We start from the raw sequence: 17,394 nt of genomic DNA on the forward strand, positions 1-17,394 counted from the left end.
CGATGATAGGACAATGTAGTTTGAGAGGTTTACTAGATGAAAAGTGCATCCTGTTTTTCAAACAACTTTCCATAATGCCCGAGCATTCACTGCCGCTACAAGTGTTCGAGTTCCGCTATAAAGCATTCTGTCAAAGGAGAAAAAACAAACATGGAGGTTTTATTCCCCATCTATGCATTGCATTAGACAAATATGGTCTCCGCCATATTCTTGAAAGCTTTATGAGCAGTGAAACATTTTCTTTACCTGTACTGACGCAGGGGCATACGCTCAAATCACTCACGAAAATAAACATTATCAATCACGAAAACTTTTTATTTGCCGAAAAATGTAGAGCGAATAACGGTCTTAACAGAACTCTCGAAATCGAAAAATCAGTGGACTATCCCTCGCTCATCTGGCTAGCCGCCTTAGAATATCCTTTGATTAAGAAAAACTTTGCCTTCATCGCAAGACTCAACACACTTACAATTCTGTCCGAGTCGACACAGTGCCCCAGATGCCATAAAACGTATACAGATCCACAGCTACATAGTATACGACCCTAACCAGTAAATGTAGCACTTTGTACATAATGTCATTTCATTTAACTTTCATTTCTAAGCGTTTATGCTATTCATTGTAAATTTTGTCTTCTTATCTAAGGAGGAATAAACAAATATATATACATAGTGATTTCAATGGAATAGCCATTGTCAATAGTCGCAGGGTTAAATGGGTCTTTCTCTAGCACAGGGTATTCTTTCCATGGCGTTTCCCATAAACGATGATTACGACATCGCATCGAGAGGCCTTACACAGAATTAACTCTGTACAGACTAAAGTCAACTGCCTAGAACTTTTCACAAAACACTGTACTAAAATGCATGTATGACATTATGCAAATGATGATTGGTGCAATTCACTAGATGGTAGTTTGGTTATTACGTATAATTTTTGGTAATTTTTGTCCTCATCAGGTCATTAAGGATGGAACAACATAATTGTGATGATCGACCAAAATGCTGCTACCGTTTTATTTAATGACCCTAATTTGACCATAAGTAGGGGCAAAATGGCACCATGAGGCAAAACGGAACATCACAAAATCTCCACCAAGGAGGTGCCACCATCTGATGGATTCCTGTCAAATCATAGCTTAGGATGTCCATGCCCCTACAATAAAATATCATGATTCCAAATGGAAACATAGAGGAGATCAGAGTGTTTGAATATTTTTGACCCCCTGATCTATGACAAGGGCCCATTCGTTGACAGGTAGATCCCAGAGAGAGCAGAGATCCAGATATCTTAAATAGTCTATGTACAGATGAGGCCAAGAGGTACCAGCACACGGTAAATTAGTGTTATGATTCTGCCTTGTTTCAGATCACTGGAGTGTAAATATAAATAAATGTTTTGGGGCAAAATGGTCCACTTGGGTGAGGGGCAAAATGGCCCCAGTTAATCTTCATTAAATTTCAGAAAATGTTCTGTTTTCCAAAAACAGATATTCACATTCAATTGCGCGTCACCAACTTGTATTTTTGGTTGAAACATCACAATTAGTGTAAAGGTTGATGAATAAATACCCATGATTAAAACCATTGAAAAATTAATTTTCACATATTGCTTTCAACGTTGGTTCCATAATGCCCATGGGTGTTCCATTTTACCTCATATATGGGGCAAAACGGAATTTCAATACCAAAAAATATTTTGTCAGTTATCTCAGTGGATGGATGATCCAGGCAACTTTCATTGGCATAGTTCTAAACTTTAGGTCATTAAGTATTAGTTGAGTGAATATGGATATCCCAAGCATACATGTGAGCGAGTGACAGTGCTCCAAAGTTAGGGGGTCCGTTATGCCCCTGTTTCCCCTACTGGGAATTATATTTTTCCCTTTGTCACATACAGATATTTTTCAACATCTTGTGTGATTCTTGTTTAAGACTAGGATTATTTTATTGTTTAATCATTCTGTTACTCATAGTCTTTTGAGACGGACGCCTATCGTGTTAGCTTTGGTGATATCATGAGAATCTCATACCCAGAAACTTCACGGATATTAAACTAAGGTAAGACTTTTTGATCTATTATTCCTTATTGTACAATGATATCTATTTTTGGAGGAATATTTGGCCCTGAAAGGACCGTTTTTCCTGATGCCCTTGGGTGAAAAGTTTATGATGATGGTGTCAAACTTCTATGGTATATGATTGAAGCTTCCTCCAAGTCTAGGAATTCCTTCTCTTCATCAATTGTTCCACATGTACATAAACATGGACATGAATGTGCGCACAAATGGTTATTCAAAAGTAGGTCTTTTTGAACATTTTTCATGAAGCAGTGTGTACATCTCTTTGCTTCACAGTGTGTACACTTGATGTGGTAGTTTTGGAAATGGTGATCTCGCGGCATACAGTCATCACACACACTGCCGTGCATAATTTCCAATCTTGTGCCAAATATAACTACGTTTGGTAGTTGTAGTGCTTTCCACACACTTGCTTGCAGTTGTTCATATGTAGACATTGTGGTGCATTAATATCAAATTAACTCTGATGGATGCTGTCCATTCTTTATCTAGTATGTGATAATTGTGCTTGAATCTGATTGGATATGAGTGTGTGGTTATGAGAGGTCACATGCTAAAGAACAATGACAAACTTGACCTTGAGCAAACTTCATTTGAATTTATCCTCAACACCAAACACATTTTGGTCATCCATTTGGACCTAGATCGTCAACATGGAAGGACCGCTCCCCAAAACTGTGCTTGCCACTCTGAATTTGTGTCTGCATCAGGCTTTCTATCCTGAAGGAAAGGATCCCGTTCATGTAGTTTTTGTAGTTGGGGAGAAGCTCTTTGATGAGCTGATTGAGGGAAATGAAGAAAAAAAAATAATTTCTCATCGAAATGTCATGATAAATGATAATCTCTAGGCAAAAATATGGCCCTTTTGCCATGGATAAAATATTCAAGATGGAGAGAACTAATGTGTTCACTGCTCCAGAATGTTTAGAGATACTTGCTAAATACAAATCAAATCATGCGTTATCAAACAGCAATGGCTGGAAGTTGTGTCCAAATGGTGAGATTGTATCAAACATGCATCCTCCTGAATATGTGAGAAGATCATTTTAGTTCACTTTTTCAACATACATCCCAGAATTAAAGAACTGTGAAGGTGTTATAATTGTTCCAAGTACAATTTCACGAGAGCAAGTACAGGATCCAAGAATCACAATGATAAAAAGGAACACATTTCACATAACAAAAGTAGAAATTGCTCCTGGAAAATGGTTCATTTTGCAAAGCTGCCGTACAGCTTATTATGAAAATGACCCCTGTTTTCATTTAGCATTTAATGACTCAATCTACTGATACCACGATAGGCATTGCATTTGCTCTCAACACATATGAAAAGGTTTGTGTTTTGGTTGTGCACAATCTAATAATTTTTCGCCCAACTTGCCAAAGTCACAACTCTTTTGGCTCCTGTCATTGAAATCGAGTCGTATTTCTATTTGCTATACAATGAGTCAGAATCATTACCTGAATGCAGCAATGACATGCATTCATTTAGCAACTCTTTCTATGGCATGAACTCATCTAGCACAAAACTTTGCAAAGAACACTTCTCTATTCCTGTATATTACTTATTTTCATTTATAATAACGGAGAAGAAGACAATGGAACTGTCATATGCTGCAGCAGATGCTGTTAGTAATAAAAAATTGACCTATGCCAATGTGGTTGCTGGAAAAAAGCCTCCTCCTATTCTTCGTAAGTTTTTCTTTCTTATTCTTCTTCATGCTTTATTTTTCAATGCTATAACAAAAAAGAACCCTACTTTACGAAGTTAATGTAATCTCATAATAGAGTACTGTCTTTTTTCTTTTCAGACGGACCTGATTCCGAGGAGGTGTTCACTTCTAAACCGTATGAATGGGTGAAAGTGGAAAGGAAGAGGCCTAAAGAGGCAAAGAAAGGTGTGTAGTAAATAAATTTGTAAATGTCTTGATATATGCCGAAAAAAACATATGTTTTAAATATGCTTAATTTATTGAATGTGTATGATCTAATGATTACACCTTTTTTCTTCACAGGCCATTTGAAGCTCTATCTAAAAATGAGGTCATTTAAAACTCGAGGTGAACTGCCAAAGCCAAGATTGACAACAACAAAAACGAGTAAGTGTGTTCATAACTGTTCGTGATCCTGATTTGTAATTTTTTTTCTAATTTTACATAGTCTTAAAATGAAAAAAAATTCTCTTGTTATCTAAATCACAGCAATAACAGGATCTACACTATCGATAATAGCAACAACAACAACAACTGAGAAGGATATTTGATATAAACTTTTTTACATTGTCCTGAATTGAAACAAAACTTTTTTTATTCAGAAGTTACAACAACGCCACCAGAAGCAACACCCTCACCGCCATCACCATCAAGAAAAACAACCCCTGGAAATGATGAAGAAAGAAAAACTGGAACATTATCCCCGCCACTCTCAGCGCCTGCAACGCAGTCACCAACAACAACAAAAGAAAAATCGGGTAAGTTACATTTCAAATTTTCCTAATTTGTAGTCTTATCAAATTTTACTTTCGCTTGAACGAAACAAATTATCGTGTTTCAGAAGCAGCAACAGCAAAGATAAGGACAAGAATAACAGCTAATAAGGAGGGAGAGAAGAAGAAGTTAAAAGGTGGGACAAGTATGTATGAAAAGATTTTCTAAATGTCTTAACAACAACCGATACTTTTCTATAGTTATCAATACGTTACTTAATGTACATAATTTAAACATTGCTCCTTTCTTTTACAGGACCATTAAATCTCTATTTTACAAAAAAATCTGCTAGATCAACCACGACCACACAACCCGAAGTATCATCAACAACAACCAAAGTTTGCAACAAGGAAATGTCGCGGACACCACCACCTCCACTACCACCACCACTTCGACCTGAACAAGTGCAAACAGGGTTTCAGTACCACAATCACCACCACCACCTCCAAGTAAAGAAATGAGCGAACGAACGTACAGTGATTTTATAAACATTTTAAATGATTCGGTTTCGAAGAGAGCAGGTGTTAGGAAGATGTACCTCCCAAAATATTATGAAGGGAATGAACGCAAGGAATTTCTTGAGGTAATGATACCTTATTTAAATCCTGCACTCTTTTTTTTTAAAAACATCACCTGACATACCATCGTCATCTGATGCTGGTTGTCAGGAAAATGTTGTGCAGGAAACGCCTCCTTCACCACCTCATCAATCAGTCATAGTGGTGACGGATCAGCTGGATACTGTACGGGAAAGTCCTCATGTAAGGGATCTGCTGCAACGATCCAACAATATCGATTTGGAACATGAGGAAGAAAAAATACCTCCTTCGAAAATGTATCGTCCCGATGGTAAAGACCTGAATGAGGTGCTTTTTGTTCCTGAATTTCATCAGTGTGTTGCTGGAGATCAGGAGGCATTGGAACAAGAACATCCGACAACTGAAATACCTCCACCATCTGATGAGGATGTTGTTCTTTTTCCAGCCTCTCCTGATCTAGTGAAACAGATGCCTGTCCGGGAAGATAGCAAAGAAAAATACCTCCCCCAAACAGAGAATTGGAGGGGGTGTCATGCACACCAGAAGATCTTGCTTTGCTAGACCTAGGACTTGCTATATTATCAAGAAAATAGGAAGTGCCATTCAAAAAGAGGCAAATTACCAAACGGATTGCCTGTGACAGATGATTCGTCAGATGGGGACATCCTGAAATATGTGACTCGCTCTACCAAAACTAGGCGCTTGTCGCATCTGAACTCGACAGGTTGATACGGACTTGTTGTTCATTTCCCTATTGTAGACCTTTTGTGAAATCTATTACAAACTGATTTGGTCACATTTCACAAAAGGTCTACAATAGGGAAATGAACAACAAGTCCGTATCAACCTGTCAAGTTCAGATGCGACAAGCGCCTAGTTTTGGTAGAGCGGGTCACATATCTTTCAGGATCGTTTCCAGATAATGAATCAAATGTAACAGGCAACCAATCAGAATGACCACTCTGTACACCAATTGTAAACGTGGATTCTGATTCTCCTCTTCGAGGTCAAGTAGTTCGTAATCTCTTTGATGATATTACGAATGGGAAAGTGCAACTTGAGGGGTTGCAATCATCACAACTTGGGCAGGATGTCCAACTCCAGCAGTTTCTGGAGTCGAACATCCTCACCAAGGCTGAGGAGCGTTCATCACTTACAACTAACAAGTTGCAAGAGGTGAACGAACCTCATACATCTCAAGTTGCATCGACATCCTCCACATATGTCAGGTCTGATCCTACTAAGCGGAAGATTGACCTCAATGGGGGGAATTCAAAGAAGCGACAGAGGAGGCAGGACAGCGACCCTGTCTTTAAAGTGCTTTTGATCAATCCCAATGAAAGGAGACCTCCTCATGCAATTGATGTTCTACCGGGTGGTAATGTTGGAAATGGTGTACCCCAGAAAGACAATCCCGACCTCCGGGCAATTTGAAGTGGCACGTATTCTGTGGTACACCCTTTCCATGATACCAAGATGGTGACGCCTTTTTTAGGGCTTCGTCAAAAGACGACCAAAAAAACGTAGCCAATACTCAGATTGGTGGTCACCAGGTCATCAACCAAAATGGCCCTTCTTCTTTTTCTTCTTCTTCTCCTTCCGATGATGATGATGATGATGATGATGATGACGATGAAAATGTTGACGAGTCGGACAATGAGATACATGGGCAAGCACATAACCATTTCGCTCAAGGACATTAAAATAAGAAAATATGGCACGATGGGTCAAGATTTGAAAATCAAAGTAACTGGAATGGAGCGAGGTACCTCTTTCAATGATATCTTATTTTACATATCAAATGTTTTCGGATAACTTTTGAATCGTCTCCTTCAGGATGTGCAGCCCCAAGACAGAGTCCGACTTGTCATATGTGGTCAAGGACTTAGACATATCAGTATTCCATTCATTTCACCAGATCAACTCACAGTCGAAAAGATCATGAGTGAAATCGAGAGAGTTACTCAATCAAATGACTCCTGGCTTTTCGAGGGTGAGTTCTTCGTTAATTTTATACACGCCCCTCTTCCCATTGGCGGTTTGTATGCAAGAGGGATTGCCTCTCTTCATCAAAAAGTCCGCGAAAAGTCATGCTTCATCGAAATTCAAAACAAAGATGACGAATTATGTTTAGCCAGAGCCATCATCGTTAGTAAAACGCGAAGGTCGGTTAATAGATCGGGTCGTCAATGCCTATTGTTGGAGTAAAATAGACATAATCGCTATTGTCAGAGTAAGAATAACTATATTCGTGTACAACCGCGTGTTAATTGGTTTAATACAGGTGCGTGACCTGTGTATGAAACTTTGTACATTTGAAGATATACATGAACAAAAAATAACCTGAAGATTTCATTAAAATTCATCCAGAAATAAAGAGTATAGAGGAGAACATGTCAAAATCAATGCACATCGTCAATATACACGAATATATTAAAATATCGTAATTATGGTTACTGAAATGAGAAAATCTGCTTGGTTACCTTTGCAGATTTTTAAAGAAAAACCAAAATATTGAAGAATTTGCGGTTTGTGGTTAATGTTTTCGCACAGCGGCCCACAAGGACAGTGACATTTATTTCTGAAAAAAAGCATCACTGAGGTCGTCATTCTGGATGCACACCGATTAACAATTATAGGCAGGTTTTGCAAGCTTACGTTTTACGTTTACGATTACGATTTTAATTACGACATCCTGATGCAAGATGTAGTGTCGACAGAGTACTTGACGCAATGACCTCGTCGACTAACGTGATGCTTCCCATACGGCTGAAAATCTTTTTCATCTATCACTCAGGTTTGACCACCGCTAAATTGCATATGCAGCATGTATTCTTCTACAATTTATAAGACCATATAGGTAATATACTCATATCAGAGTGTCTAAAATTCACATTGAATCTATTAATCACAAGTTACAAGGCTGGGCTTTGAGCAAATCATAAATTCAATTATGCATAGCAAGCGATTAACACGCAAAAGAATCCCGCAGAGTTGCTTAGAAAACGTAATCGTCAACGGAAAACGTTCGCTTGAGAAACCCACATCTTAGTCAAAGTCCTTTTCGTAAACACTAATTAAATCAACTTCGTGGCTGGATTCTACCACGTGGTCGAACGCTGAGGGCGGGTAACGAGTTTTAGAAGTTTTCTCCAATTCTAAATTTGTTTTTCGTACAACCAATCCCTTAAGGCAAATAGGATTGGCATATAAGTTTCATTCGAATGTAAAGCGTGATTCTCTAGCGAAAGCAAGTGCGATGAAATTTAGATACGTACCACCGGTTAATAGAAGGAAGAACCAGATTACCACACTTGACATAATGTCTGTTTTTAGATTTCATGCATGTATTTCGACTTCCTCCACTGCTTGATTCCGTGTACGCTCGATTTGGTCAAACAATTCTTCAGATATTTTTGCCAAATTACTGATAAAACGTTATTGTACGCCTGTTTCCTAGTCGCTTCTTCGGCAGCTTTTGTTGCGGAAACAGTGGCCTTCTTAATGTTAAAAATGCACAGAGATATAAAGCAACCTAATTGCGAGTGCTACGTCAGACGACCTCTAGATTACCATCATACGACCGAATTTGACTATTACAATGCACACTGTAGTATTGTGAGATGCTATCGGACGGATATGAGGTTCTATCAAACAGATAGCTATGATGCTTAATCTAAAATCCAAAGCAATCGACACGTTTTGCTCTTACATCCTATGAATGTCTTTCTATTTAGATTATATACAATCACACTATCATACTGATTTCATTTGGTCCCACAGTATGTAAATATCATAAGTGGACCTCTCTGCAAAATGTATAGGTGACTGAAAACAGACCAATTGACCTACATGAAATTCAAGCTTGAGAATGCTTGAAAAATTTGGAAACATTTTTGAAGTAGTTCCCAGCATTTTTGTGCACCTCCTTATTGAATGTTCAAAATGAGTATACTGGCATATACCGGGTTTCTCAGAAAAAAAAGTCTACTATTAGATGTTTGATATTCCAATGATGATTCCATACAGTAGAATCGCGTATATCCCGCCGTCAAAGCAAACGCCATTCCGAAATGTTCTGAGTCCAGCGAAGTTGTAAATTTTTACTCTAACAATAGCGGGTTCGAGACGGGGCATCAGTCATCCTTTGACTGGGGTTACACACGTAACTTGATCATTGGTCTAACAATGCCCTCACAATAGTAGCAAATAGTAACAAAATTAATATCAGTATGTTCAAAGTATGTTCAGGCTTCAGAATTTTGGCCTTTGTTTTGTCCAAACTCATAACAGCTGCACGGTTATCAGACAACGGCAACAATTAAGGTACTAAACTTCAGTTAAAGATATATGGGATTCATGGATGGGGTGGACCTATTTTGAGATTCCTGTGCAGCAGTAATTGAATTTTAGGGAGATGATTTAGGCCCTGTATGGCCATATGCTTAGATATTTTAGAATGATTTGGTGTTATAACTTAGTTGTATGAGTTTTGGAACATATGTTCCAATTTTGTCAACTTAATTGGACCTTTGTTTTAAATTATGTAAACACTACCATCGACCCCTCTGCTGTCATGTTGCACTAGCTAACTTCGCTTAACCAACATTGATACCTGGATATTTGTATAAAATCTTTGGAACGGGCTGGGCAAACATAATGGTTGCCAGCACGACTTGGCATGTGTGGTAGCTCAACCTTCAAATTTCTAGTCTAAGGGACAATGCTTACAAAACTCAGTCTGAGAGGTGGCCATATCCTCTTGGGAAAGCCCATTTGCAGAATGCTAGAACAACTTAGCATGAGGGTAGTCTAACCCTTCCCTTGCAATGCATCAGTGGCTATATGATGGAGGCTCTTGTAACTATAGGCCTCACGAGTCAGCCTGTTGGGCCTACTATCATGCCTGGCCCAAAACATCCGTAGGATTAGGAATTTTTAGCGAATTTAACATAAAATTCATTTTATCTTTCATTCAGACATCAACTACTTTCATTGTCTGAGAATCGTTAATCTGCTCAAGGAGACGGATGCGGGAAGTAAAAACAGGTTTGGGAGAAATTCATTGCAGCGCATGAAGGTGGGTATAGTTGGTGATGTTCAACAAGTGGTATGATAAAGTGCCCTGCAGAAAAGTGATTTCGTCATTGCGACCGGTGATCATGAATGCATGCGACAAAAAGCATATTTGCCGTGGTCATCGCAACCTGCGACAAGAATTGGTGATCGCTGGGACCTGCGACAACATCAAACACAGGAATTACTGGTTGTACCTATATTGTTCATTGTAGCGATAACTGTTGCAGGTCACAGATATAAAGATGACCTGTTTGCACCATGGTCTGGCCAACATTTAGCATATTCTGTTCCTTGGAGAAAAAGTGATTGACCCTGGAACAGTCCTGGCAAACGCTCACCTCTAGCTACAGAAGAGTTTTGGTGGCAGCAGTTGCTCCGGCCTTCCATCCTCCATCAATCGTCTCAGCATCTTTTGGCTGGGCTCTCCCAGTTCCATCTTGGTTGCGAAGTGTCTTGCCTCTCTTACAGATGGGTGTCCTGATAACAGATGTCAAGTTCTATATCCAATAGGACCTCTCTATTGAGACACCTTTGGCCCTGAGAGTCGCTAACCTTTCAAAGTGAGGAGTACTGTCACCGAAGTCCAAATGATAATGATCAATTTGGATTGAAATCAGCGTCTTAAAATAGAGGTGTCTATTGAATGGTGATCTGTTATGTGTCTGGTACAATATATCCAGAAATATTTGCTGCAATTTTGTTTGCGCTTTTGTGAAATGAGAACTTTTTCATACTTTTTATTCACCATTTTGAGAACCTAGTAACAGTACTACCTTCACAATCAGATTTTCTTGTTCATGGCCGTGTAGTTTCTAGATTATCTTTAAACATGAACAAATGGCTCAAAAAACGCTCACAACTATTTATGGGTTTGCAGTATATGCGCATGTCTGGGAAATAATGTTCAAAGTAATTTCCACGTAGAGTTTGTGTCTTTGTTGTTTAAGGATTGGTGTGAGATTCTCAAACTACATGAAAAGGATGGCGTTTATTTAGGTTAGTCGATTGTGAAATAAAGTTGACGATTGGGTAGGGAATTTATACCAATCAAATTCACCCTTCCAGTCTAACTTTGCATAAGGATTGACCATAGGGCACCACCATTTTGGCCAGAACTTGAAATCCTAAAGCAATTAGAACACTTTCAACACGCAGTGAATGCCAGTTTCAAGGGATGGAAGTCTGTTCATTGTTTTCCACAGAACAGACTCACACCCTTCAAATTGGTATTCACTTCATTTAAAGGCGTTCTAATTATTTTAGGATTTCAAGTTCTAGCCAAAATAGTGGCGCCTATGGTCGTTCCTTAACATGTGCCACCGCGGTTAGGTGCCAATTGGATTTATTATCCAAGCGACTCTGTCTTCATCCAGAGGTTGAGTCCACGCAGGCTACTCATGTTTTTCACTTGGTGTCATCTTTTGCCTGCCCTGGCAGAGATATCAGATACAAGGAACATCGGTTTTACATCTCATTCAAAAGACTGTGATGAGCCAGGAATTATAGTTTCTTGAAAGCCTTGTGGTTCATCGAGAAATACAGTCCCGGGTTGTTCTTATCAGGATCGAAGGAAGGCTTGATGCAGGGTAGCCAGCACTGATGACCTTCAGGCTATGACACTCCTTGACTATACGAGGAAGAGGGCTTTCAGTAAACTCTGAAAAAAATTTTTCAGCTGAAGTCGCGCAAATCTTGATGAGGAATGTTAATTATGAGGTAACTGCACTGAAGAAACAGATCGTGAAATGTAAACAGATTCAGAAGGATATGGTGAAGAAGGAGTCTGAGTACAGGAGCGGGGAGGCCGAGTATCTTGATAAATATAATGCAGCGTGTCGATAGAATGGAGATCAGGGTATCAGGGTAAGATACATTGAGCATTGCCACCCGAGTGGTTAATCTCAGTGACAAATTTTCTGCAAATTTTCATTGGGTAAGAGTTTTGCTTTCAGGGACAATCGCAAGCAATAGTGTTAAACGGAGAAATATAGCCTCAGAAGTAAAAGTAGGGCTGATTTGTGTTTCTCATTTTTCAGGGCAATAAGATATAATCAGAGCTGTTATCGTTAGTGAAACATCTTCCTGCCGAGTTTGATAGAATAACAACAGCTACCAGGGACCTCAAAGAACCAGTCAACTTGTATGAATGTTCATCGAGTTCACATTAAAAAAGGTGAGTACTGGTTTGGCTGACATATTGTACAGCCCGTTATTGTCGGAGACTGATATTGCATATGACGTATTATTGGCTGCCAAATCCCCCTAATTAGAAGAGCTAAGTCTCCTTATCTAATATCATGACCATTTCCTGATCATTGTAAGCTAAGTCTTGGAGATACTTACCTTGGAACATTCCAGCTTCTTCTGATCCTTGCTGCTCAAAGTTGCTGTTCTGAAATTTTGCTGATCGGATATAATAACATACTACAAGACTAGTTACCTGCATCACTTGTGACCCATGAAACCATGAGAGGCTGACAAGATGAATCTGTGTACAGCACCTGACATATTTAGCCCTTTTGCTACTAACTACCTGATTTCACCTGCTGTATTTATGTCAGAATATTCCTGTAGAAATCAAGCTTTATATTTCATACAGCGCTGTATTGAAAATCCGTCGTTGTATGATTGACAGTTGTGGGCAAAAGTAAGTAGTAAAGAGCCTGAACGGCAACTTGGACCCCCTGCAGAAATCTGCTTCCATATTTTGTCCCATTCAAAGCAGTTATACTAATAGTAGCGACACAAAACACTGCTTCAACCAAAAGGAGGCTGTTTATATTTTACATTGAAAACATTACTAAGTTGTAACCAAGGTGTTTTAGAATATGCCTGTCCAATACAGCTAACATACAGACTGTTACCAGTCCAGGATGAGGTGAATTCTGAAACATTTCTTTTAAATTCCAATATGCTAACATACAGACTGTTTTCAGTCCAGGATGAGGTGAATTCTGAAACATTTCTTTTAAATTCCAATATGCCAACATACAGACTGTTATCAGTCCAGGATGAGGTTGAATTCTGAAACATTTCTTTTAAATTCCAATATGCTAACATACAGACTGTTATCAGTCCAGGATGATGTGAATTCTGAAACATTTCTTTTAAATTCATTCCAATATGCCAACATACAGACTGTTACCAGTCCAGGATGAGGTGAATTCTGAAACATTTCTTTTAAATTTCAATATGCAAACATACAGACTGTTACCAGTCCAGGATGATGTGAATTCTGAAACATTTCTTTTAAATTTCAATATGCAAACATACAGACTGTTACCAGTCCAGGATGAGGTGAATTCTGAAACATTTCTTTTAAATTTCAATATGCAAACATACAGACTGTTACCAGTCCAGGATGAGGTGAATTCTGAAAAATTTCTTTTAAATTCCAATATGCTAACATACAGATTGTTACCAGTCCAGGATGAGGTGAATTCTGAAACATTTCTGATGCAAACATACAGACTGTTACCAGTCCAGGATGAGGTGGATTCTGAAACATTTCTTTTAACTTCCAATATGCTAACATGCAGACTGTGGGAGCCGGGGTCAAATTGTAAATGTTGTAAATGAAACGGTTTACTGAAATCAAGAAGTAGACATCAGTACAAACAGTAGCACAAAAATATGCAAAGAAAACACAATCAAACGCAATCACGACAATGAAAATAGGCAATACACTACAGTATAAATGAAGTGACAGAATCAGCTGGAGCCCAATGCTCAATAGAATAAGACAGAGACAGTATACTATAATATAAATAAGTGTAGGCCCAAGTAAAACTGCACTCAAGTCAAACCAAAGATAAGATTCTTCAAAACATTCAATAACGGCAATCATAAAACCAACCAAGCATGACACAACTCAAAACAGGAGGACATAATGGTATTACATGTTAAATGATCAATAAAGACAAACACATAATGATGAAATAATACTATATAGTACATATTGCACACCCTATGCATGGGGAAAATAACCAGCACATGTGGATCTCCACAGCATGGACTGAAAAATGGTCTCAAAGACAACAAAAATGTTTACTCACAAGACAAATTAGACTCCCTAGCTCGTCCCTGAATCCCACTTTACGATTACAATGAAAATGAACACAAATAGTAACATCCAAGATACAGATGCGGACAGATAAAAACACTGAAACCAAGATAACTGGTCTTGGTCCCAGACCTCCATTGGCAAGAAAGGAAAAGGAACCCCCAAATGACCTATGCAAATTAGAGGTCAACATGTATAAATAAAACTTTTGAACAAATATTTAGGCGGGAAAGTTTAAACACAAAATGGCCTTCACACGCCCGGCCCCTAATTGACCAAGTTAACAACGACTCAATTACAAAACCAAATATCAAATAGAAGGCCAGCATAACTCGCTTTCAAATAGATCAAAATACACAAATGAAACACACTAAACTAGACCAGTTCTAAACTTTGAACTTAGTTCCTATCCTAAGAATGAATGTCTACTCGACATCGTGTCAAAAACCAAACTTTCCAGGATTTGGCACTGAAAATTTGTGACACAAGATATATTTAGTCCAATACTGTCCATTGGCAAATATATTGAATAAATTGCAATGTAAAAATGTTAGATAAACACCGGATTATAACAAACACACAAACTAGAATAATTAGAATAATTGAGATTGTCCTCGGTACACACACTGGCACACAGTTCATGTGACTATGACAAACAGTTTAGTCTTGCTGAGGTTCATCCATTTCTAGTAACAGACACAGTTTGTGGACAGGTCTATCCAGTACAGTTCCAGTTGCTGTTCGCAACCTTACACGTCTGACAAAACCCCTTTTGTCAGGAAAAGTCTCAACAATCTTGGCCATTGGCCAAGCACCTCGCGGGGAACTCTGATCCACAATCAAACAAATGTCTCCAGGAACCACGTTCCTCCTGGGAGTGAGCCATTTCTGCCTTGTTTGGAGAAGGGGAAGGTATTCCTGGATCCATCTCTTCCAAAACAAGTCAGCCAGAAATTGGACCTGTCTCCATCTACGCCTTGTGTACAGGTCATTCTTATCAAATGTTCCAACAGGCAAGTACGGTTGTGACTTCAACAATAACAGATGATTTGGAGTAAGAACTTCCAAATCACTAGGGTCACTTGATGCTCTAGTGAGTGGTCGGTCATTAACCACTGCCTCAACTTCACAAAGCAAAGTACGCAGTCCCTCGTCACTCACAGATTGTTCCTTCAAAATAACCTTCAACTTCCGTTTCACAGTTTGAACCTGGCGCTCCCAAATGCCTCCTTGGTGAGGAGCATAGGGAGTATTGAACTCCCGCACAATGCCTTGCTTCGCCAGCATTTGCTGGATCCTACTCTGGTCAATACTGCGAAATGCTAACTTTAGTTCCTTTTCAGAAGCAACAAAGTTAGTGCCATTATCCGAGCGCAGCTTTACAACTTGACCTCTACGGGCAATGAATCTTCGAATCGCATTGATACAAGAGTCCGTGTCTAAACTGTCTGCCAATTCAAGGTGTACAGCTCTGACAGTCAAACATGTGAACAACACACCATAGCGCTTTACCGTACTACGACCTCTTTTGACCTCGATTGGACCAAAGTAATCAACTCCTGTCCGAGAGAATGGCGGTTCTGGCAAGTCTGCCATTTTCTGTTCAATCACCTTTGATCGATGTCTCCTGCAAGTAACACAGTCTGAAATCACCTTTCTGGCAGCTGAATTGGCATTAGTAATCCAAAATCTCTGCCTGAGTTTCGCTATCATATGATTTCTACCACTATGCAGTAAGTTTCTATGGATGTCCTGGAGTATCAGCTGAGAAACATGACAGTTTTTAGGCAAAATCACTGGATGTTTTGCTTTCCTTGGCATAGCTGAATTACTCAACCGACCTCCAACTCTGACCAGACTATCCTCTAGGAATGGATCAAGTTGGTACAATGTACTGGCTCTTTTCACAACATTTCCTGATCCTTCCTCAAGACATTTGATTTCCTCACAAAATGTCTCGCGTTGAGAGAAAACCAGAATGGCTTTCTCAGCTTTTCTCAAGTCGTCAACAGTCAGCGGACTGCAAGTCACATCATGCCTCTGAACATCTAAGTTCTGTTTACGAACTCTGCTGCGGCGCAGAAGCTCTCCACGCACCCTAAGTATCAGCGCTACGCCTCTCTTCAGCCCACTCCAAGATGAGTAGTGATTTATCAGCTTTCTTACAGTTTCAGACGCACTATCCTCTATGTCAACTGAAATAACTGCACCAACTGCAGCACACTTGATCTCAAGATCATCCACGTTGTTTGCTCCAACAAGGTTGGCTATGACGCTGGGGTAAGTCGGCCATTCCTCCATAGGTTTCCACAGAAACTCTAGACCATTGGACCAAGAACTACAGTTCAAGAAAGCGTCTGCCCACAGGCCTCTCGAAGCATGATCTGCTGGGTTACATTTTGTGTCAATGTAACACCACTGGGAAGCATCAGATCCATCATGGATGATTTTTAGTCGATTGGCAACAAATGTTTTGAACCTGGTACCCTTGTTCCTAATGTACTTGATGACAGCGGTACTGTCAGTGAAGAAGATTGACTTGTCGAGGGTTAAGTCTAACTCCTTTCTGAGCATTCTATCAACACGAACAGCTACAGTGGCTGCTGTCAATTCCATTCTTGGAATTGAGATATGTTTGAGCAGTGCAACACGAGATTTGCTAAGTAGCAAGCAGCAGTGGATCCTTCCATCGCCATTCACCAGTCTGAGGTAAGACACTACCCCATATCCAGCTTCACTACTGTCACTGAAGTGCACCAACTGGGAAGAAACCACATTGTTAAAGTCCTTCGGTTTGACACACCTGTCTGTCTTGAAGTTTGAAACCTTAGGTAAATCTGACAACCATCTCTGCCACTTAGCCATATGCTCCTCAGGGATATCATCGTCCCAATCTATTCCAAGGCGGCATAAGTCCTGCAGGATCAACTTAGCTTTCAGAATGAACGGTGAAAGAAAGCCGATCGGATCATACACTGAGCTTGTCACAGATAAGATACCACGGCGCGTTGGCGGCTTATCTTTGTCTATCGTCTTAAAGCCAAACTTGTCTGACTCTGGATCCCATTGGACCCCTAGTGCCCTCTCAAGGGGTAAATTGTCCTTATCCAAATCGATGTCCTTCATGCCTTTGGCCCTGTCTTTAGC

The 17,394-nt window shown here is 39.5% G+C and overlaps 1 protein-coding gene and 2 long non-coding RNA genes across 3 annotated transcripts in view; 1 reads left to right on the plus strand and 2 right to left on the minus strand.

Moving 5' to 3' along the window:
* The window catches only part of LOC135499797 (uncharacterized), a 70,406-nt gene extending 61,934 nt beyond the window's left edge, over positions 1-8,472 (minus strand). Inside the window, exon 1 of the long non-coding RNA XR_010449343.1 lies at positions 8,384-8,472. This is a non-coding gene — a long non-coding RNA (uncharacterized LOC135499797). The remainder of the gene's footprint in view (positions 1-8,383) is intronic.
* Positions 8,473-11,128: 2,656 nt separating this feature from the next.
* Positions 11,129-12,313, plus strand: LOC135499990 (uncharacterized). Its single transcript, XR_010449377.1, has 3 exons — positions 11,129-11,180; positions 11,860-12,047; positions 12,221-12,313. It is a non-coding gene; the product is annotated as an uncharacterized LOC135499990 (long non-coding RNA).
* A 2,594-nt stretch (positions 12,314-14,907) lies between these two features.
* LOC135499946 (uncharacterized) lies at positions 14,908-17,373 on the minus strand. Its single transcript, XM_064791016.1, has one exon. The coding sequence runs from the start codon at positions 17,371-17,373 to the stop codon at positions 14,908-14,910; it is 2,466 nt and encodes an 821-aa protein (XP_064647086.1).
* Between the last annotated feature and the right edge of the window lie 21 nt (positions 17,374-17,394).

The sequence above is a fragment of the Lineus longissimus genome, chromosome 15, assembly GCF_910592395.1.
Source record: "Lineus longissimus chromosome 15, tnLinLong1.2, whole genome shotgun sequence".
Taxonomy (NCBI): domain Eukaryota; kingdom Metazoa; phylum Nemertea; class Pilidiophora; order Heteronemertea; family Lineidae; genus Lineus; species Lineus longissimus.

Bases quoted from the DNA above. Each gene is read 5' to 3' on its own strand.
- LOC135499946 (XM_064791016.1), bottom strand. From the start codon at position 17,373: ATGAAGGACATCGATTTGGATAAGGACAATTTACCCCTTGAGAGGGCA.